At 38.5% G+C, this 24,275-nt stretch overlaps 1 protein-coding gene across 3 annotated transcripts in view; it reads right to left on the bottom strand.

Annotated features, from left to right (window-relative positions):
* Window positions 1-24,275, bottom strand: part of TM2D1 (TM2 domain containing 1) — a 51,869-nt gene that overhangs the window by 10,017 nt on the left and 17,577 nt on the right. For 2 of the 3 annotated variants that reach the window (XM_002810753.6, XM_024233770.2), the window contains exons 4-5: window positions 17,373-17,464; window positions 11,164-11,237 (exon numbers count right to left, since the gene is read on the bottom strand). In XM_002810753.6, coding sequence (XP_002810799.2) covers window positions 11,164-11,237; window positions 17,373-17,464 — 166 coding nt within the window. Of the gene's footprint in view, window positions 1-11,163; window positions 11,238-11,434; window positions 12,963-16,364; window positions 16,397-17,372; window positions 17,465-24,275 lie in introns of those variants that run through there. The other variant, XM_063712102.1, reaches the window with a different exon arrangement.

The raw sequence follows: 24,275 nt of genomic DNA, 5'->3' as shown, positions 1-24,275 counted from the left end.
GTTAATAAAAGTATTTCAGAAGCAACAAAAATCCAGCTCTAACCTAAGCAAAAACAGGTAATTTAGTGGTTCATGTAGCTGAAAAGAATACTGGGATAGCTCAAAGGATCAAAAGAAAAGCTACAGGAACCAAGGAATGAATTCTGTGCTCCCTGAGGCCCTTGGCTTCCCTGCCTCCTTGCTTAGCTCTGCTTGTCTTCATTCTGCAGAGTGGCACTCTAACTAATTGCCAACAGCTTGAGAGTCACATATTCCCAGCTCAGCAGCTCCTAATACAAAGAAAGTAAAATGTTCTTCCCCAATGTTTATATACCAATTCCAGGGAAAGACTTTTATCAATCTGCTTGGTTTTTATGCATACTGTGGACAAACTACTACATCCATGGGAACAGATTTAATATGATTGGCCAGGCCAGGCTGCCTGTAGGAGATGAGGTAGTATCATTGACAGTCCTGCCAGAACCACCTGGAATGGAAAAGGAAGAGGTAGAAAAAAACAACACACGTTCACTACAATCATCTTGTTCACTTAATCACATACGTGACAATCCAGTTAACATAATCTCTATAAATTATCCTCTAAGGTAGCAATCTTCAAACTGTAGCATTAAAGGTGGACAAAGATTTACCAAGGTGTGTGTGGGCCCAGAGGGGAAATCAATCCTGAGATCTTAATTCCCTAAATACTCTTTGTAAAACAAATTTGCCTGATACCATGCTATACTGGAAGCATCCTGCCAGTTTCCCTTCCCACTTCTCCTCACTGTGGTCATTTCTCCCACTTGTTAATAGTAAAGCATACCTACCATCCAGGATACCCCGAGTCTTATGATGGCATATTTCCCTGAGGTGTGAAAGCCTCTGAAGTGCCAAACAAAGGGATAACTCAAAATACTGGATTTAGGAAACTATCCTTTACTCAAAGGTCCAAAAATACATTCTACCATATCTGTTCCAAAGATGCATTTCCAATAACATTTTACATCTTTTTGTTTAAAAATAATTTGCAACATGTTAACACTGTTTTGATCAACTGTGTATCATTATTATAATGACAACTCAATCCAAAAAAAAAATCACAGAAAATTTTTAAATATTTTAATTTTAATGAATAAGATGATTCACTAGAAGTTTTCTCTCTTTCGTTTTTGTTTTTTTGTTGTTGTTTTTTTGTTTTTGATACAGGGTCTCACTCTGTCACCCAGGCTGGAGTGCAGTGGCATGATCTTGGCTCACTGCAACCTCCCCCTCCTGGGCTCTAGCGATCCTCCCACCTCAGCCTCCCAAGTAGCTGTGACCACAGGTGGGCGCCATCACGCTCAGCTAATTTTGTTTTTGTATTTTTTTGTACAGACAGGATTTCACTATGTTGAACAGGCTGGTCTCAAACTCCTAGTACTAGGATGATGATTAAGAACATCAATTGATCTGCCTGCTTCGGCCTCCCAAAGTGCTGGGATTACAGGTGTCAGCCAATGTGCCCAGCCTAGTAGGAAGTTTTTAAACTAAAAATATATTATATTAGGATAAAATTCTGTAGAAAAGGAAAAAAATAAAAATTCAAGGAAGAAGCAATGTAAAAATTATAACGGTTAGTGAAGAGTTCATGCACATCTTTTTTAAGTAGGTGATATTTAAAATCCTACGATATTTATATTCTGTTGGATACATTTCAAAATTGATGTAACACTTTTATTTAAATATGTAAATATTTGCAAACTAGAAGTTATATCCTTTGCCACTATTTAAACTTATGATAGAAAACTTAAATGTCAATTTAAAAATATGTGGAGAGTATGGACTTTGTTTTTGAAATTGAAGGACATTGCTATAAAGCATTCCTCATTTTAAAAATAAATTTGATCTTAAAGCTATTCAACAAATATTTATTTCCTATGATATTCCAGGTTCTATGCTAGACATTGTACACTAACAGTGAATAGAATACCATCTCTGCCAACAGGGTGAACTACACGTTAATATTCAAGTAGTACTTACAAAGCACATGTGTGCCACACACCATGTCAGGTGCTGTTATGCACATTGACTTACTTGTTAAAGATTAAATTGATTTGGCTTGATACTTATTTATGAATTTACATAAAAATTAACTGTAATCCCCACACTTTGGGAGGCCAGGGCAGAAAGACTGCTTGAAGCCAGAAGTTTGAGACCAGCATGGGCAAAAAAGCAAGAACTCTGCCTCTACAAAAAAAAATGAAAACAAAATATTAGCCAGGTGCCATGGCATAGGCTTGTAGTCTCAGCTACTCGAGAGGCTGAGGTAGGAGGATTGCTTGAGCCCGGGAGTTCAAGGTTGCAGTGAGCTATGATCACACCACTGCACTCCAGCCTGGGTGACAGAATGCAACCCTATTTAAATAACCAAATTAAGACAGTGTGGTAAAGCACTAAACTGAAAGGAAAACTTTGAAGAGAAAGCTGTCTCTTTCTATAACTAGCTGTAGGATCAAATAATTTATTCCTTACTGGATCTCAATTTTTCTTATTGATTATAATGAAGAATAGAATAAGCTGATCTGTACAGTATTTTTAAAGTTTTAATGTCTTCTATGACTATAAGATTTAGATACAAACACCTCAGCTTAAGCCACTACAAAGTATCATCAACACACTTTTCTATGAACTATCTGGTCACAGAAGAAACTGTTTTATTTACTTTAAAAAAAAAAAGATCAGCTATAAAGATTTCAACTATTTAGATCCATATTCCTTTGCCAAATTAACAAAATAAAATAAAACCTAAGACAGGGTGTGGTGGCTCATGCCTGTAATTCCAGCACTTTGGGAGGCCAAGGTGGGAGGACTGCTTGAGGCCAGAAGTTTGAGACCAGTCTGGCCAACATGGCAAAACCCAGTATCTACAAAAAAAAAAAAAAATACAAGAATTAGTCGGGCACGGTGGTGCACACTTGTAATCCCAGCTACTACTAGGGAGGCTGAGGCATGAGAATTGCTTGAACCAAGGAGGCAGAGGTTGCAGTGAGCTGAGATCGTACCACTCCACTCCAACCTGGGCAACAGAGTGAGGCTCTATCTCAAAGAAAAAATAAATAAATAATAAAACCTGTTTTAAGCACCCACATACACATATATAATAAATGTGCCAATTCTAACATCTTTCATTATGAGTATATGATTGTATTATTAATTATACAATTACAAATCTTTTAAAATATCCCATACTGGATGGGAGACTGAGGCAGGAAGATTGTTTGAACCCAGGAATTCGAGGCTGCAATGAGCTATGATCACGCCACTGCACTCCAGCCTGGGCAACAGAGCAAGGCCCTGTCCCTAAAAAAAGAAAGTAAAATATCCCAATACTGGGAATTTTTTTACTCAGTAAATACGTCCATGTCCATTTGTCCATAGGCAACAGAGTACGGAACCTAAAATTATGAGTTTATTTCTCTGCTAAAAAATATCCTGAAGCTGGCTGGGCACAGTGTCTCATGTCTGTAATCCCAGCACTTAGAGAGGCCTAGGGAGGCCAAGGCAGGATAGCTTGAGCCCAGGAGTTTGAGACCAGCCTAGGGAACAAAGTGAGATCCTGTCTCTGTAAAAACAAAAATTTAGAACAGGCAAATTCAAAAAGACAAAACGTATATTAGAGGTTACCAGAAGGTGGGAAGAGAAGGGGAAGGAAGCTATTACTTAAGGGGTATGGTATTTTTGGAGTGATGAAAAAGTTTTAGAAATAGATAGTGGTGACATTTGTAAAATATTCTGAACACAATTAATGCCACTGAACTGTACACTTAAAGATTAAAGTGGCAATTTTTATGTTATATATATTTTACTGTACAAAAAGATATTATCTTATTTGCACTTAATGTTGTAGTATTAATGTTTGCAATTTATAAACTTTTGATCTTGTTGGTGTAAAATGTAATTTGTTTGTATATACTTAGGTGGTATTCTACTAAGAATAAAGGAAAAAAAATGTGGTTACCAGTAAGTACTTTATCACCTCAGCTTTGGCAATTGATATGACCCCTCATTTAACAGCATTGTCAGTGAAGTCATGCTTCTTAGGTAACTCAAATATTTTATAAATTTCAAATGTAATGAATGAATTAAGAAGTGAAAGAAAAAAAATAAGATCATTTTATATCAATCTACGCTTTCTCTATCTAAAAGACTTCTGAGTTCCTCCATACAAAGAATGCCAAAAGTAACATCAGCAACATCAGATCATCTCCTGCAAACCTACCAATCTGGTGATAAAAGTAAAAGGATTCAGCTGTCTGCAAGTAAAGGACAATGCAACCTGTATCCATCCCAACTCCCCCAAATAACTAATACTTTCTTAAAAGTCAGACTACATTTTTGTATCCATATTTCACTTCTGTGTGTGATTAATTTTAAGATGATGCCATTAAAACCATCTGATTAGTCACATTTTAATTAAGCATCAAAATTCCTACACAGTGCCAGAATTTATGCATTCAGAACACCTGACTTCATTTGACTTAAAGAATTCTTAGTATTAATCATAAATTACCAATATAAACACTATTCTTTAAGAAGTGAATAAGAGTCACCATTTATATCCTGAGGAAAACATAAAATTGGGATTCATCTCAGAACCAGTTTAAGATATTCTTTGTTTTGAAAATCCTCTTAAAGGCACTAAAAAAAAATCTACCCACAGGGTAAGTGAACTAAGTGAAATATACCTAATTAAGGTCACATGACAGAGTAAAAGTTACTCAAATTATCAGTCACTTTGGTTTTCCAATTTATTTTCCCAATATATCACACCAGGGTTAAATAATGATACAGGGAGCTATCTGAAAGATTTGATGTCTATAAAATGTCCTCTGTGGCCAGACATGGTGGCTCACGCCTGTAATCTCAGCACTTTGGGAGGCTGAGGCAGGCAGGTAACGAGGTCAAGAGATCAAGACCATCCTGGCCAACATGGTGAAATCCCGTCTTTACTAAAAATACAAAAATCAGCTGGGCGCAGTGGCACATGCCTGTAGTCCCAGCTACTCAGGAGGCTGAGGCAGAAGAATGGCTTGAACCCAGGAGGCAGGGGTCACAGTGAGCCAAGATCGTGCCACTGCACTCCAGCCTGGGCAACGGAGCGAGACTCTGTCCCCCGACCGCCCCCCGCCAAAAAAAAACACTCCTCTGTGGCTGGGTGCGGTGGCTTACACCCATAATACCAGCACTGTGGGAGGTCGAGCCAGGTGGATCACCTGAGGTCAGGAGTTTGAGACCACCCTGGCCAAAATGGTGAAACCCCGTCTCTACTAAAAATCCGCTGGGCGCAGTGGCACATGCCTGTAATCCCAGCTACTCAGGAGGCTGAGGCAGGAGAATTGCTTGAACCGGGAGGTGGAGGTTGCAGTGAGCTGAAATCATGCCACTGCATTCCAGCCTGGGCAACAGAGTGAGACTCCATCTCAGAAATAAAAATTTAAAAATGTCTTCTGTTTGTATATATTGTTGTCCTACATCTAGCAAACTATCAAGTATACCACCTTTTCCAGCATTGGTAGTAGATTTATGGCAATTATGCTTTTAGTCCTTCTTTTGATCAAAAAGGCATAGGTTATGTCTTTGACCAAACAAACTGGCTCACATAGACATGATTCCATAGTCTTGGCCACATTTTGGTCTAAACTGAAAAGCTTAGGGTTTTAAAAATGTTTGTAAAATGCAAAGATTTTTAAAAAGATATAAATTAAGAAAAGTGTTTATTAGGCCTACAGCCCCCAAGGAAATATTTTATTATTTTTTGAGACAGGGTCTCACTCTTGCTCAGGCTAGAGTGTAGTACTACAATCACAGTTCACTCTGCAACCTTGATCGATCTCTCAAGCTCAAGTGATCCTCCAACCTCAGCCTCCTGAGCAGTTGGAACTACAGGCATGCACCGCCATACCTGGCAAATTTTTTAAAAATTTTTTGTAGATAAGGAGTCTCATGGTGTTGCCCAGGCTGGTCTCAAACTCCTGAGCTCCAGTGATCCTCCCATCTCAGCCTCCCAAAGTGCTGAGATTATAGGCACTCATCTGGAAATATTTTGTTTCTAAAAATAAATGGAATCTATTATCAGACTATTCTTGGAAAAGATCATAGGTTCCTCTAGGGCAAGGACCCCATGTTATTATACCTAAGCTGGTGCTCACTAAACTGATTTCCACTGATGGCATAATGTATAGTTTATCACATCAACTTTCATTTTTATTCATTACCTCTCAAGTGACACTGTGAAATTTAGGAATTTAGCCCTATTATGTTTTGAATGTTTGTGTCCCTACAAAATTCCTATGTCGAAGTCTAACCCCAAATGTGTTGGTATTAAGAGGTAGGGCCTTTGGAAGGTTATTAAGTCATTAGGGCTCCACCATCCACTAATGGGATTAATGACCTTATCCTTTACACCATGTGGGCACATATAGAAGGCACCATCTATGAAGCAGAGATTCCTTACCAGACACTGAACCTGCTGGTGTCTTGATACTGGACTTGCCAGCCTCCAGAACTATAAGAAGTAATTTTCCATTGTTTAGAAATAATCTAGTCTAGGCCACGCACAGTGGCTAATTCCTGTAATCCCAGCAGTTTGGGAGGCCAAGGTGGGTGGATCATTTGAGGTCAGGAGTTCAAGACCAGCCTGGCCAATATGGTGAAACCCCATCTCTACTAAAAATACAAAAACTAGCCAGGTGTGGTGGTAGGCACCTGTAATCCTAGCTACTCAGGAGGCTGAGGGATGAGAATCGCTTGAAGCCGGGAGGCAGAGATTACAGTGAGCTGAGATTGCGCCACTGTACTCCAGCCTGAGCAATAGGGCGAGACTCAGTCTCAAAAAAAAAAAAAAAAAAAAAAAACACAAAACAAAACAAAAAGAAATAATACAGTCTAAAGTATTTTGTTATAGCCCCAAATGGACTAAAACAGGTCCTACAGAAAAACAATCACTTTTTTAAAGACTACATTTTGCATCTCATCTTGCTTGCACTAGGCACAAAGCCACACTTTGTATAAGGCATACTGCATACAGTTTCAAATCAGCAAAAATTTTTGAGGGCATACTCTGTTTAACATACTACTGGTACTATAGGAGATTAATAAAAGTCATTTTTCCTCAAAAAATTTATGTGTGAAAAGTCAAATCCATTGTTTAAAAGTTAAAAACTAATACAAAGCAGTATATAACCCAGTGTTAAGAGTGGTATATAATAAATATCAAACTCATGAAACATACTTTACCAGTCTGTTAAATGTATTTATAAAATTCATAAATGTTTCAGACATTATGCTACTTTTTTAAATTTCTGCTGCTTGTATGGTTATTAGTCCTTTAAGGAAATCCACTCTTATATTAATAGGAATGAAAGTAAAAGCAATTTCTTCCAGGATGAACAGAATTTTTAAAAAATTGTGACAAAGAAAGAACCAGCATACTTCCAATAACTTTCTATATTGTAATACTTATTTCCATTTTCCCTCCACATATCCTCATCTTTCTGATTTGTGGCTGTTTGTTTCCACTTAACATAAGAGACTTTATTTTCTTTTTGTTTTGCAGAATATACATCAGTGATTTTGGTATAATTAAAAATGCCCAGGCCAGGCATGGTGGCTCACACTTGTAATCCCAGCACTTTGGAAGGCCAAGGCGGGTGGATCACCTGAGGTCAGGAGTTCGAGACCAGCCTGACCAACATGGTGAAACCCTATCTCTACTAAAAATACAAAATTAGCTGGGCGCAGTGGTGCGTGCCTGTAATCCCAGCTACTTGGGAGACTGAGGCAGAAGAATCGCTTGAACCTGGGAGGCAGAGGTTGCAGTGGGCTGAGATCTCACCATTGCACTCCATCCTGGAAGACAAGAGCAAAACTCCATCTTAAAAAAAAAAAAAAAAAGTCCAGATTGCGTGAATGAGGAAAGAGGTTTAAATATAATCAAAACATTCTCATTTTTCTGATAAAAAACTTGTATTATCTAATCTATCCTTCATGACATATATAAAAATATAAGGAGGCTGGGTGCGGTGGCTTATGCCTGTAATCCCAGCACTGTGGGACGCCAAGGTGGGTGGATCACCTGAGGTCAGGAGTTCGAGACCGGCCTGACCAACATGGAGAAACCCCGTCTCTACTAAAAATATAAAATTAGCCGGGCGTAGTGGTGCGTGCCTGTAATCCCAGCTACTTGGGAGGCTGAGGCAGGAGAATTGCTTGTACCCAGGAGGTGGAGGTTGCGGTGAGCCAAGATCAAGCCACTGCACTTCAGCCTGGGCGACAAAGACTCCATCTCAAAAAAAAAAAAAATATATATATATATATGGCACAAAACAATGAGTGTCTTTAAATATTCAAAACTACCTTATGAATAACTATATATATATATATATAGTAGTTACATACGATAGTTACCCACAGCTGAAAGATGGTATGCTATACATGTATCACTGATTTAGATTTTCTGGACTGTATTCTATGTGATATTTCATGCCATGCATCATCATTCATATTATCTGTATATTTTTAGGAACAAAAGATAGAAAATTCCAAAGTTTAATAACAAATAGACAAACTCATAAAAGAATTTTCAGTAAATATAGCAACATGTAAAGCTTACTTTAGCAATATGGGCATTATACTTTGTATTGTTTCTGTTCAAAGACAAACTATAACTAGACTACACTATGTTTTTATAGGTCTTGAATCCATGCCCGATATGTTTATGGGATCACAGTCCAACAGAAACACATTGCTACTCACTGGAAAATAATATTTAATGGCAAAAAAGAAAGAAAAAAAGACGGAAAGACAGATGGAAATAAGGAAGGAAGGAAGGAGAAAGAAAAAGAAAGAAAGAAAGAAAGAAAGAAAGAAAGAAAGAAAGGAAGGAAAGAAAGAGAAAGAAAGAAAGAGAAAGAAAAAGAAAGGAAGAGAAAAGAAAGAAAGAAAAAGAGAAAGAAAGGAAAAGAAAGAAAGAGAAAGAAAGAAAGAAAAGAAAAGAGAAGAAAAGATAAGAAAAGAAAGAGAAAGTCATGGCAAGAATGGGGAAGGAAAGAAAAATAAACAAAGAGATGAGCCAGGGCCAGGCACAGTGGCTCATGCCTGTAATCCCAACACTTTGGGAGGCTGAGATGGGAGGATTGCTTGAGCCCAGGAATTCTCCTCTAAAACTGATGATGTCAACATCAAATGTTAAATATGTTAAATGACATGAAGAATAAGGCTACCCATCTTATTTGGCTATGCTTGAAATGGATTTATTATAATCTCCCTCAATTTGAAAGCAGTCTAAACTGATCATACCTGTGAAAATGTCTTATTTAGGGAAATTTACTGCAGATGTTCACACTCTAACTCTATGATTGACTCCTAATCCCAGAAGATCTTTAAGTTAAATAACTAGAGGCTAGGTGCAGTTGCTCACGCCTGTAATAATAGCCCTTTGGAAGGCTGGGGTGGGCAGATTGCTTGAGCTCAGGAGACCAGCCTGGGCAATATGGCGAAACCTCATCTCTTCAGAATATATAAAAATTAGCCAGGTATGGTGGTGCACACCTGTAGTCTCAGCTACTTGGGAGGCTGAGGTGGGAGGATCGCTTAAGCCCAGGAGGCAGAGGTTGACAGTGATCTGAGATCACACCACTGCACTCCAGCCTGTGCGACAGAGTGAGACCCTGTCTCAAAAAAAAAAAAAGTAACTATTTATTGTAAAAAGTTCAGGTATAAATGAATCAGAAAGCAGTGACTGAATCAAATTAGCTCTATAATTTGATACAACTAAAGCTACAATGCAATAATATCACCAAAGAAAGAACCTAGCATGAAAATATTAACTAAATGGTTCAGTTTCAAAGACACTTTGAATTCTGGATATCTTAACTCAAAGAATCCCAATAATATATTAAATTCCTTGGATCCTCACTGAAAGTGAGAAACTCATTTCTAAGCATATGTGCACAAGTACCTTAGCCTCTTCATGCCTGCTTGCCTGTCCCACAGTCAGAGAAGGCAGGATATTTGGTTAGGCATATGTTTACGAGTACAGACAGGAAAATTCCAACTTTAAAACCAAATATTTTCCTTGTTTAATTCTGGTATCTTATTGGTCCATATGCTGCCTCCTCCTCACAGTATGGTATCCAAATCTCCTAGATTGTGACTTTCTTTTAAAGCATAATGATAACATCAAGCAGACAGAATTGAAGAGTGGAAATACTATATGAGAAAGCAGAGCAAAACAGATGATGCTCTAAATGCAACTGACACACTTGCTAAAGACGTTAGGTGCTCCATAAATGCTTGTTGAAATGCTGTTTGTCAACATTTGTTGTGAAAAATTCATCTCTTTCTCTAAGAATCCTCATGAGTTAACCACAATCAGTTCTACATAATTTAACAGAAAACATCTGGTGGCACTTTTAAATGTTTAAGGACAGCATTTCACAAACTATGCCCGCCCCCAGTCCCACTGCAGCAGGAGAAAATGAGGCTAAGGAGAAAAGCAAGATGAGTTATCAGGAGAGCCCTAAACATGTATATCATTTGTTTATACATATCTGGTCTACATTCTCAGATTTTCTAAAGAACACCCTTTTTTTTTTTCTTTTTAGCTTAAGCTAGCTGGATTTCAGTTTCTGTAATTTGCAAACAACACAATACTAGTGTAGAGTGCCTGTCCAGTGCAAAAGAAAATCTTGTCTCTGCTTCCACAATGTCCATATGTATAACAGAATCCTATCAATGCTTTTATGGTAATTGACAAGGTGACAGTGACTATGAGGAAAAGAAATGGGTTTGAAAAATAACCACAATCCCTCTTAGAGACAACATACATTAAAAAGATTTTGAGAAGCTATTCAGTAAAGAAACATCTTTAACTCAGTTGAACTCACATTTACAAATCATATTTGAGCATGGAATCTTTTTTAATGAACTTCTTATGTCTTTGAGAACTACTAACTGGTAGAGCACAGTTTGAGAAACGCTAGTTGGAAACATGACCAAGATTCCTTAGATCTAGTACATGAAGAAAAATGGAAACGACCATTCTTCTCTGCTTCCTCGTATACTAAACATTTTAAATATAACAGGAGATCACAGAACTCAATTTTGAATGTAAAAGTATTTTACATTCTAGATTGAGAAACTTACCTGCATTGAAATAAGAATGAAATCAATCAGGCTCCCAATTCCACAAAATCCTACAGTGCAAAACTTTAACAAACCTAGAAAAGAAGGTAAAGTCATTTATAATCTGGAAGGTCTTCTGAATATTAACAAACTGTTCCATTTTCCAATAAACCATTATTTTATATATATATATATATCACGCTCTTTATATCAAGAACATAAAAGTAACACTTTAAGAAATCAAATCTTCACCTGAAAATGAGAAGAGTTTAAAGGAACCCTCTACATAGAAATGCCAAGAAATAATTTAATTCCCTTAACAAATAAATATTAGTAACTGAAAAAAAACCTCAATATAATCTAATAAAATTTCTAAGAGAAAAGGCCTAAGGAAATAATCCTTAAATCTCAGCACACCAGAGTTACAAAACATCTTTTAGTCCTAAAATCCTTAATTACTTATTTAGACTTCATACATTATGTGACCCAAAATTTACTATACATTTGGAGAGTTAAAATATATAAATTGTCGTGCCAAAAAAATAATCAGGAAAAAACACTGCTCTTGTTGTAAAATTGCAAAATTTTATTAGCAATCCAATTACCTTTATCTTATATATTTCTTTTTCCTAAGGATCTCCTGTTTATTAGCTCTATAGTCAAAATCAATAATTCTGTGCTGAGCACTATATACAGCTTTGGCCTTGGTCCCAACCCAAGAGCTAAGATGCTAAAATAGATAACAGAGTATCTAATATGGGACATCTACAATAATATAACCCAAAAACGATTGTAAGAGGCAGATTGCGGGTGGGCTGGGGGTGGGATGATTAATCTCTTATGAATTTAAACTTAAGTTTCTTACAAGACATCTCATATGAGATATAAAAATGGTATAAGACAAGACTCTTTGTGAAAATGTAGTTCCATATATCAACTACAAATAGATGCCAGCTAAAAATCCTAACAGAGGATGAGATCACCTCCCACAACCTGAGAATACACAAATAAGATTGAACTATGTAAGGACATTAGATGACTTTTTCCCCCACATATAGCAGAATAATGTTGCAAGTACAGAAATAACATGGCGGCAATAAGTTAGTAACTATTAAAATACAGAAATAATTAAAAATTTTGCTTTTAGTTTTCCTCAAAACATTCACTTACCTAACATTTTATCTTTGATTACTGTCTGTCACACAGAAGCCCCATTAGGGCAGGGCCTTTTATCTGTTTTCTTTACTCCTGTGTCCTTAGTGCCAACGACATTGCCTGGCACATAGTAAATGCTCAATATTTGTTGCATAAATTGATAAATATTCTCATATTTCTGCTTCCCAAACACTCCCATCATTCCATCCATTACCTTAATAATAACTCCCTTAGATTTTTCATTAGTTGCATGGTACTATAGTAGCCCAAAGAAAATTGTCTGCTGAGATTTTATCCAGTGTATTTTATATTTCCGAAATGTATTCCTCTTCACATAGCATGTTAGTATAAACTTGAGAATGTCATAGTTTCTCTTTCTTCAATTTGTTTATAAAAAAGAATATTGGCCAGGCGCGGTGGCTCAGGCCTATAATCCCAGCACTTTGGGAGGAAGGCAGGTGAATCACCTGAGGTCAGGAGACCAGCCTGGCCAACATGGTGAAACCCTGTCTCTACTAAAAATACAAAAATTATCCAGGCATGGTGGCATACACCTGTGATCCCAGCTACTCAGGAGGCTGAGGCAGGAGAATCACTTGAACCTGGGAGACGGAGCTGAGACTATGCCACTGGACTCCAGCTGGGGCAACAAAGGGAGACCTTGTCTCAAAAAAGAAAGAAAGAAAAAAAAAGAGAGAATATTAAGTATAGTCCCTCTAAAGTTATATCTTTAACTGCTAATCCATGAAGAATAGGTAATCACATCAGGGCTTTGGCTTTTTTTGTGCCATTTTCCAAGGATGTTCTTCCTCTTAGACCACTTCTTTAGAGAAGTCTTCCCTAACCTGCCTGTCTGAAGCAGCATGCCACCCTATCCCTGCCCCATAACCCACTATGCCTGGCTAGTTTTTAAAATTGTTTGTAGAGACAGGGTCTCACTATGTTGTCCAGGCTAGTCTTGAATTCCTGGGATAAAGTGATCCTCCTGCCTTGGCCTCCCAAAATGCTTGGATTACAGGCCATCACACCTGGCCTAAATTTTTTTTTTATTTTTATTTTTTTTTCTCATACCTCTCAGGGATGAATGAAGTTTTTGATTATAATAACTGTAGTAGCAGAAATAGTGACAACAAAAGTAGTTGCTGGGCTAACATTTATCAAATGTATCTTATCTCGTTTAATTCTTATTGCCCTTCCTATTTGTGTTCAAAAAGTATTTTTATATTTGAAAACCTAAAACAAGTTTAAGATGGCATTATTGGAAACTTCATTACTAAAATCATCCTTTGCCTTAAATTTCTAGAAATAGATGGACCATAGTTAACATCACACGTTTGGAGTAAGATATGCTGTAAGTCACTGTAATGATTAAACCTTCAAGTTTTTTTTTAACGGTGAACTGGTAAGTTTAAATGTGTTACTCCAGGAGTTTCTTTCTTTTCTTTTTTTCTTTCCCTCTTTTCCTTTCTCCTTCTTCTCTCCTTCCCTTCCTTCTTTCCTTTGCAGGTTCTCACTACTTCCAAGGGTCTCACTGTGTTGCCCAGGTTGGTCTTGAACTCCTGGCCTCAACTGATCCTCCTGCCTTGGCCTCCCAAAATGTTGAAATTACAGGTGTGAGTCACCACACCCAGCCTCTTGATTTTTTTAAAACAGCTCTATTGACCTATAAATGACATACACTAAAATGACATACAATGACCCAAATGACATGCAATGACATACACTGTACATATATAAAATGTACAATTTGATAAATTTGACACTTGTAAACACCTGTGAAACAATCACTATAATAAAAGAAGAACATATCTGTCACACCCAATAGTTTCCTCATGCCCCTTTGTAATTTCTACTTCTTGTCTCTCCTTGCCCCCGTCTGTCCCCAGCAAGCACTTATCTGCTTTCTGTCACTATAAATTTGTTTGTTAGTTCCTTAAACTTTTAAATATCATCTCTGATCTGTTCTCTAGTTTCCTTAAATGTATTACTCCAGGAGTAGGTAATATTTACCAGTTCCAAAAAAAGATATTATTCCCTTATCCAATATTTTATCTTAGCAGAAACCTCTCATGTTCATTTTTGTGAAGCATCCCTAAGAAGGCGTTCTGCAGCAAAATATCTAGATTTTCTTAAATTTATCATCTTACTCTGTTATGGGTGTTATTACATTACTTTCCCAATAAACATATTTCTATGCCATTGTTTTAAATGGCTGCATAGTATTCTGTTGTGTTACACACTGTACCTTAATTTTTTGAGACAGTTCCTCCTACTGAACATTTAGCCTGTTTCTAGTTTTTTTGATATGCATATGACAAATATTTATCAGAGTCTTACTGTCTGTCAAGTTCTGTTCAGGATACCAACTTGCCTAAGACAGATAAGGCCTCTGCCTTTAAGAATGTACATTCCAGGCCAGGCGCAGTGGCTCACGCCCGTAATCCCAACACTTCAGGAGGCCGAGGCAGGCAGATCACCTGAGGTTAGGAGTTCGAGACCAGCCTGACCAACATGGAGAAAGCCTGTCTCTACTAAAAATACAAAATTAGCTGGGCATGATGGCGCATGCCTGTAATCCCAGCTACTTGGGAGGCTGAGGCAGGAGAATCACGTGAACCCAGGAGGCAGAGGTTGCAGTGAGCCACGATCGCACCATTGCACTCAATCCTGGGCAACAAGAGTGAAACTCCGCCTCAAAAAAAAAAAAAAAAAGAATGTATATTCCAGAGGAAGACTGAAGTGAATGAATAAACAAATCCCCAAGGCTAACAGATTTATAATTAGCACTATGAAGGAAAAAAAAAAGCTATATATAAGTAGGACCACTGCTTTTCATAACCACGAAGAAAGATTAAGTAAGGTTAGTTGTAAAATGGGATTTTTTTTTCTTTTTTCTTTTTTGTAGAAATGGGATCTCACTATGTCACTATGTTGTCTCTGCTGGCCTCAAACTCCTGGCCTCAAGCAATCCCCCCCACCTCAGCCTGTTGAGTAGCTAAGTCTATGGGCACACACCACTGCACCCAGCAAAAAACTGAATTTTAGATTTTGTCTATAACTACTTTCATTGCAGTCAACATTATATTACGTAGTTAAGAATTTTTTTTGAGGCAGTGATCATTTAAAATAAAAATGCCTAAATTCCTTAACCTTGGATTCTTAATAGAAATTACAATTTATTTAAAATATTAAAAAATTTTAAATTGGCCAGGCACTGTGGCTCATCCCTGTAATCCCAGCACTTTGGGAGGCTGAGGTGGGAGGACAGCTTGAGCCCAGGAGTTCAAGAGCAGCCTGTGCAACACAGCGAAATCCCATCTCTACAGAAAAATACCAAAATAAGTCAGGTGTGGTGGTACATGCCTGTAGTCCCAGCTGCTCGAGGCAGAGCTGAGGACAGAGCATACCTTGAGCCCAGGAGGTCGAGACTGCAGTGAGCCGTGATTGCACCACTGCACTCCAGCCTGGGCAACAGAGTGAGACCCTGTCACAAAAAAAAAAAGAAAGAAAAAGAAAAAATATTTTATTGCTTCTGATACCTAAAAGGATAACTTTTGATATCTAAAGGACCCAACTCCATAGCAAGATACTCAAAGCATTTTATAATCGGACCATAGACTACCTCTCTAGGCAGTGTCACCTACATTGTTCTTCCTACACAATCAACTAAATTATCCCCTAATCTCTCAATGTACACCTATATGCTTTACACATGCTGTTCCCTGCAATGCCTTCAACCTCTGTAATCCTTTCATCCTTCAAACCCTAGCTCAAATGTCACCACATCTAAGAACTTCCTTCAGTCAACTGCATCAGTCCCTTTTCTGTACTCTCACAGCACTGTTATGGTTCTGCTACAGCACTGTACCATAAATTGGCCTACTAACATATTTATTTTATTTTTAACCAATATACACTGTGACCTTCATCATTATTTCCATATCACTTAGTTATTTAAATGTTGAATATATGTTTAATTAAATAAACAAGTATATATAGTACTTTATGACTTTTACTTAGGAACTTACAACACTGAGTTTTAGTACAGCTGTTAGAAATATACCTACCATCAACTCCACAGTGAAGACTTCTCTTTGATCTTTTGTGGGTAGCAACATGGAAGAAATAAGGTTAGCTTTGCTAGCTAGAAGGCAGAGCATTCAAAAACTTTAAATTTGCTCAGTGAAGGGCTAATATAGAAGTAGAGTAGTACAGTAAATAAAGCATGATCTCTGGAGCCAGAAAATTTGGGTTCAAATTGAGGTCACTAGCTGAGTGTCCTTGGGTAAATCTCTTAATCTCGTGACAATTTTCCTATCCATAAAACAAAGATGATAACAACAAATATGTCACAGAATAAAGGAAAGCCTCTAGACTCAGTAAATCCCTTAACCTCTCTGGTGACAGTTTCCTTACCTGTTAAAGAGGATTTAAAGAGGATGATAAACTCAAAGGGTTGTAAGGCTTCAATAAGGGCAGGCATGTGAAAGTACTGTTTAAACAAAAGCTATCATAAAATGTAAATAGTTTTCATAAGCATTAGTAACTATGGTAAATGTGATTACAGCCAGAAGGAAGATATAGAAAGGGGGGCTAAGGGTGATAGAAGTCAGGCTCCCACCCCAGCTCAAGCGGGTCACCGAAGTTCCAATCCCAACTTGTTCTGAAAGAAGTGCATAGTTTCTAATCCCAGGGCAATGGTGAAAGAGATTTGGGCAGAAGGAAATATTTTTTGGAGTGGTAGAGGATGTACATTTATTCATAAAACATTAACTAAACATCCAGTGTGTGTCCAGCACTAGCAGTGACAGTTCCAGTCTACTATCTTAAGTAAATGCCTCCACTATCTTGTGTGTGTTTTCATAAAGGTGAAAACATAGGAAAAGTCAGTATTTCTTACCTAAGCTGAACTGTTGGGCTAATTGATAGCTCTATACTCACGGAAGAATGTTAACTACTCAACTCCAATTATATAGAACTTATAATAAATACACAGAGATTTAACCCATAAGAACACCTACAATTAACTAAAATGTAGGTTTCATAAGGATTTTTTTTTAATGAAACATACGCACCCAAAGCAGGGTATCCAAGGTAAAATCGATCTGCTCCCAACCATCCAAGAAAAAGAGACAATGCGACTGCCACTTTGTAGGAATAGCCATTTCTGCAACAAATTAAAATCTGAGTATCATATTTCCAACGTGAACATTTTAGAAAAAAAATTATTAACTACTACTTGTTAATTGGTTCATTCATTCACTCAATTAATGTTTTTTGGATGCCTCCTGTGTGTCAGGCACTATTCTAGGCTATTGGAATATATTAATGAATAAAAGCAACAAAGATCCCTATCCCCATGGAGCTTACAGGCTGGTGGTAACAAGCAATAAACACAAATATATTTAAAAAGTAAATCGTATACTATGTTAGAAAGTCATAAATGTTAACAAAAAAAAAAGAAGTAGAGCAGGCTGTGCAGAATGCCGGGAGCCATTTAAATGGCGTGGTAAGAGTAGGCCTCATTAGGAAGGTGATATTTGAGCAGAGACCTGAGGCAAGTGAGTGAGATGGCCATGCCATGCTTCTGAGGAAAGAGTGCCACAGGCAAAAGAGACAGCCAGAACTATCATTTTGAAGTCAAATTTCATCACGTAAGATCCCTGCTCATAATTCTCTTTCGTGTGTGTGTGTGCATGTGTGTGTGTGTTTTATTGCACTGCATTGCAGATTTGTAGGGAGTTAGAAAAAGTAGTAAGTGGCCCAGAGATGCTGTTTATGTGTCTAACGTTATAAGGATGTCAAACTTTATGCTGAGGGCAGTAGCACCTCATCTACAATGGAATAGGGCACCAAACTAGAAGCAGAAAAATAATTTAGAAGGCAATGCAAAAACTAATGCTGAAATCTAATGAGCAGTAACAGTGGGAGAAAGAAGTGAACAAAATTGGGAAATACTAACAAGGCAGAAGCAAACAGGCTACATGTGGGGAATGAGGGAAAAGGAGAAGTCAAGAATGACTCCAAGACGGGCGCGGTGGCACACGTTTGTAATCCCAGCACTTTGGGAGGCCAAGGCAGGTGGATCACCTGAGGTCAGGAGTTCAAGAACAGCCTGGCCAACAGAGTGAAGCACAGTCTCTACTAAAAATACAAAAATTAGCTGGTCGTGGTGGCAGGCACCTGTAATCCCAGCTACTCGGGAGGCTGAGGCAGGAGAATCACTTGAACCCAGGAGGCGGAGGTTGCAGTAAGCCAAGATTGCACCATTGCACTCCAGCCTGGGTGACAGAGTGAGACTCTGTCTCAAAAAAATAATAAAAAATAAGTAATGAATCCAAAGTTTCTGCTTAAGAAACTGGGTAGAACTGGTGCCATTCAATGAGACAAAGAAGAAAAGGATTTGAAGAAAAAGAAACAAATGCAATTTTAGACCTTATATATATAATATATATAAAGATGGTAATATATTGATAATCAATTCAATTTTATTTCTTTTTTTTTGAGATAGAATCTCACTCTGTTGCCCAGGCTGGAGTGCCGTGGCGTGATCTCGGCTCACTGCAACCTCTGCCTCCCAGGTTCAAGCGATTCTTCCACCTCAGCCCCCCGAGTACCTGGGAGTACAGGCACACACCACCACAGCTGGCTAATTTTTGTATTTTTAGTAGAAAAGGGGTTTCACCATGTTAGCCAGGCTGGTCTCAAACTCCTGGCCTCAAGTGACCCACCCGCCTTGGCCTCCCAAAGTGCTAGGATTACAGGCATGAGCCACCATGCCTGGTCCAATTCAATTTTAGACCTTACCTATATAATATATATAAAGATAGTTAATATATTGATATTCAATTCAATTCAATTTTAGGCTATATATATATATACATATATATATACATATATGTAACATATATAAAGGTGGTAATATATTTTAGATATTAGAGAGCTTAAGAAACAATGGGGCCAGGTGTGGTAGCTCACGCCTGTAATCCCAGCACTTTGGGAGGCTGAGGTAGTTGGATCACATGAGGCCAGGAGTTTGAGACCAGCCTGGCCAACATGGTAAAACCCCATTTCTACTAAAAATACAAAAATTAGCCGGGTGTGGTGGTACATGCCTGTAGTCCCAGCTACTTGGGAGGCTGAGGCATGAGAATCGCTTGAATCTGGGAAGCGGAGGTTGCAGTGGGCCACGCCACTACACTCCTGCCTGGGTGAAAGAGCAAGACTGTCTCCAAAAAAAAGAAAAAATAAAAAAAGAGAAAAAACAAAGGGAGAGCTGGCCACACTAGCATGCGACTACAGGCACATGTCACTGTGCCCAGCTCTCCCACTGTTGTGCCTAATGAATATTACCATATTTATATATATATTATATATGATCTAAAATATATAATATTTTATATATTATATATGAAAATGGTAATATATTTTACATTAAATATTATATTATACATTTAATATAAGATGTAATATATATTATATGACATATTACTATATATAATATACTAGTATATATTATATATACGTATATATATGTTTCACATAATTTTTTTTTCTTTTTTTTGAGACAGAGTCTCACTCTGTTGCCCAGGATGGAATGCAACAGCATGATCTCGGCTTATTGCAACCTCCACCTTTCGGGTTCAAGCAATTCTCCTGCTTCAGCCTCCCAAGTAGCTGGGATTACAGGCGTGTGCCACCACACCCAGTTAATTTTTGTATTTTTAGTAGAGACAAAATTTCACCATGTTGGCCAGGCTGGTCTCAAATTCCTGACCTCAAGTTATCTGTGGGCCTTGGCCTCCCAAAGTGTTGGGATTACAGGCATGAGCCACTGCACCTAGCCAATCTTTATATATATATATATATATATATATATATATATATATATATGTATTTTTTTTTTTTTGAGATGGAGTTTTGCTCTTGTCAGCCAGGCTGGAGTGCAATGGCACAATCTCAGCTTACTACAACCTCCACCTCCCGGGTTCAAGCGATTCTCCTGCCTCAGCCTCCTGAGTAACTGGGATTACAGGCACCCACCACCACACCCGGCTAATTTTTGTATTTTTAGTAAGACGGGGTTTCACCATGTTGTCCAGGCTGGCCTCGAACTCCTGACCTCAGGTGATCCACCCGCCTTGGCCTCCTCAAGTGCTGGGATTACAGGCACCCGCCACCACACACGGCTAATTTTTGTATTTTCAGTAAGACGGGTTTTCACCATGTTGTCCAGGCTGGTCTCGAACTCCTGACCTCAGGTGATCCGCCCACCTTGGCCTCCTCAAGTGCTGGGATCACAGGCATAAGCCACCGTGCCTGGCTATTTATATATATTAAGATCTAAAATTGAATAGAATATAAAACGTATCACCAACTTTTTATATGGCACATGTATATACAAAGACGATGTGAGAAGCCAAAGGGATGGATGAATGAAAAAAGGAAAAAGGACCAAGCATATCAAGACTTAAGGAAGAAGCAAAGAAATAGGAATGAAGGGACACAGAAGAGTGTTTCACACTATAAGCCAAAAAAAGAAAGTTTTTTTGGTTTTTTGTTTTGTTTTGTTTTTTTGAGATTTAGTTTCAATCTTGTCACCCAGGCTGGAGCGCAATGGCACAATGTCGGCTCACTGCAACCTCCACCTCCTGGGTTCAAGTGATTCTCCTGCCTCAGCCTCCCACATAGCTAGGATTACAGGTGCCCACCACCACTCCTGGCTAATGTTTGTATTTTTAGTAGAGACAGGGTTTCACCTTGTTGGCCAGGCTAGTCTCAAACTCCTGGCCTCAGGTGACCCACCCACCTCAGTCTCCCAAAGTGTTGGGATTACAGGCTGAGCCACTGGGCCTAGCCAATAAAGTATTTTAAGAAAGCCAAGAAAGTATTTTGAGAAAGGAAACAGCCAGGCTGGGCACAGTGGCTCTCACCTGTAATCTAAGCACTTTAGGAGGCTGAGGTGGGAGGATCACTTGAGGCCATGAATTTGAGACAGAAAAGCCTGGTCAACATAGTGACACCCTGTCTCTATATTAAAAAGAGAGAGAGAAAGAAGGGAATAGCCAAATGCTGTAGAAAGATTAAGATATGAACTGTAAACATTCCTTTGATATATTGACAAAGACTGCTGGTGAATATCAGCATGGCCAAAAGCCATACTGCATTAGACAGAAAATCTTGTAACAGATAAGTATTATCAGAACAAATTTCAAAAAGTTTGGCTGGGAAGGGAAATGAAATTAGAAAAGCAATTATCTATGTAAGTAAATCACCCTAAAGAATAATCTGAAAACTGGTAGAATAGCAGAGATTAGTTATTCACCAAGCCATTTCTCTTTCTCTGTTGCCCAGGCTGGAGTGCAGTGGCACAATCTTGATCTCGGCTCACTGAAACCTCCACCTTCCAGGTTCAAGCGATTCTCATGCCTCAGCTCCTGAGTAGCTGGGATTACAAGCACGCACCACCATGCCCAGCTAATTTTTATATTTTTAGTAGAAATGCGGTTTTACCATATTGGCCAGGCTGGTCTTGAACTCCTGACCTCAAGCGATCTGCCCGCCTCAGCCTCCCAAAGTGCTGGGATTATAGGAGTGAGCCACCACACCTGGCTCATTTCTCTTTTTCTTATGAATATACAGCTAACCTACATTTCCTAGTTCACCTTGCAGTTAAGTGCAGCCATACTGAGTTTTGGCCAGTGGAAGGAAAATGGAAGTGTACACTATTTCCAAGTCTGGCCCATAAAATATTCCTACAAAGGTTTCCCTCTCCTCTTTCCCATCTGCTGGCTTAGTGGAAAGGACTCTAAGGACTACAGAAAGCAAAGCCACAAGACGAAAGGAGCAAGGCCCATTCATGACTACATGGAACAACTATGGCCTCACCACCACCACCCAGACCTCCAAGTTAACCCAAATGAAGCCATGACGTAATACTAACATAGATGGCCAGTGTAAATAGGTGGGTGGCTTGGTCATCAATCAGACATGGTTACTAGACTTCAGTTTCTGGAGAATACATTATAGAATATTTGCAACACTAAGATGAAATTTTAATCAAGTATTAAACTATTATATATAGTTTGAAAAACAATATGCTAACAGGAGTACAAAGAAAATATGAAACTGGAAAAGGGACACCTAATGAGTAAGAATGTATCGCTGAGTCTTTATTCAGTAGCTGCACAGCAGCTGGACTTTTGGTAGGCACATACCTAATATCTTGATAAAGCAAAATTATTTATCAGGTTATCTTAGCTTTGCCACTCTTACCATCAAAATTACCCATCAGTCTAACTCCCATTGTTCTGTTGAGCAATGCTCATTCTTTTTCTTTTATTTGTTTGAGACTGGATCTGGTTCTGTCACCAATGCTGTAGTGCAGTAGCCATGATTTCGACTCACTGCAACCTCTGCCTCTCAGGCTCAAACCATCATCCCACCTCAGCCTCTCGAGTAGCTGGGACTACAGACATGCACCACCAGCTAACTTTTGTATTTTTTGGTAGAGATGGGGTTTCGCCATGTTGCCCAGCTGGTCTCAAACTCCTGAGCTCAAGCAATCCGCCTGCCTTGGCCTCCCAAAGTGCTGGGATTACAGATGTGAGCCACCACGCCGAGCTACAAATTCTGTCTTGAAATTGTTAACTTAGACCAGGAGCGGTGGCTCACACCTGTAATCCCAGCACTTTGGGAGGCCGAAGAGGGTGGATCACCTGAGGTCAGGAGTTCGACACCAGCCTGACAAACATGGAGAAACCCCGTCTCTACTAAAAATACAAAATTAGCCAGGCATGGTGGCACATGCCTGTAATCCCAGCTACTTGGGAGGCTGAGGCCAGAGATCGCTTGAACCCGGGAGGCGGAGGTTGCGGTGAGCCAAGATCACACCATTGCGCTGCAGCCTGGGAAACAAGGACAAAACTCTTCTTAAAAAAAAAAAGAAAGAAAGAAAGAAATAGTAAACTTTATTGTAAGAAGGGAATAAGCTGGCCAGTAGCCTTGGAATATCTGGTTTCCCTGATGGTTATATTTCTTATCATAATTGATATCAATATCTTATAAGGGCCAGGCACAGTGGCTCATGCCTGTGATCCCAGCACCTTGAAAGCCCGAGGCGGGCTGATCGCTTGAGCCCAGAAGTTCGAGACCAGCCTGGGCAACATGGTGAAACCCCATCTCTACTAAAAATAGAAAAATTAGCCAAGCTTTGGGGCATGCACCTGTAGTCCCAGCTACTTGGGAGGCTGAGATGAGAGGATGGCTTGAATCTGGAAGGTTGAGGCTGCAATGAGACATGATTGTGACGCTGCACTCCAGCCTGGGCTACAGAGGAAGACTCTGTCTCAAAAAATATAAAATAAAAAATGCTTAAGAGTATGATTAGTGTAGCTCAGTTGTATGCAGCCTAATCCATTTTGAGACACTGAAAGAAAAATCAGCATTAACTTGGAAATTAAGTAACAGACCATTCTGGTGTTAGCATTACAGATAATATAAACCTATTATATTATAGGTTTATATTATAAACCTATTATATTATAGGTTTATAATATAAACCTATTATATTATAGGTTTATAATATAAACCTATAATGGTAAGGTCTTTTAACACACACTTGGAAAAAGACTTTTCACTGGAGGTAGAGGCACAGAGAATGCTTATGAAAACACTATCTTGGAAATCCTTTAAATAGTTCCTTTTTCTGAGCACGTAGATAACAACCAAGACTGTGTTATGAGTTCAGAGAGACTTAAAAGCCTGAGTGGTTAGCTGTTCTCAACAGATGATTTTCTTACTATAACCTATATCTTGGACCAGCATTTAATATACTAGTTGTTTAGAATGTTTAAGGTAGAAATATCTATAAATTTAGGTATTAACTAAACCCTATTTTTTAAACTTACCTCTGTAATGGAAAAAAAATGAAACCGTATCTAAGTACATTGCAAACTATTCCTTTTTAATAATTTTTA

Source organism: Pongo abelii, chromosome 1 (genome assembly GCF_028885655.2).
Source record: "Pongo abelii isolate AG06213 chromosome 1, NHGRI_mPonAbe1-v2.0_pri, whole genome shotgun sequence".
NCBI classification, from domain to species: Eukaryota; Metazoa; Chordata; class Mammalia; order Primates; family Hominidae; genus Pongo; species Pongo abelii.
The sequence above is the reverse complement of the archived record's forward strand: the minus strand, read 5'-3'. Positions and strand labels throughout refer to the sequence as shown.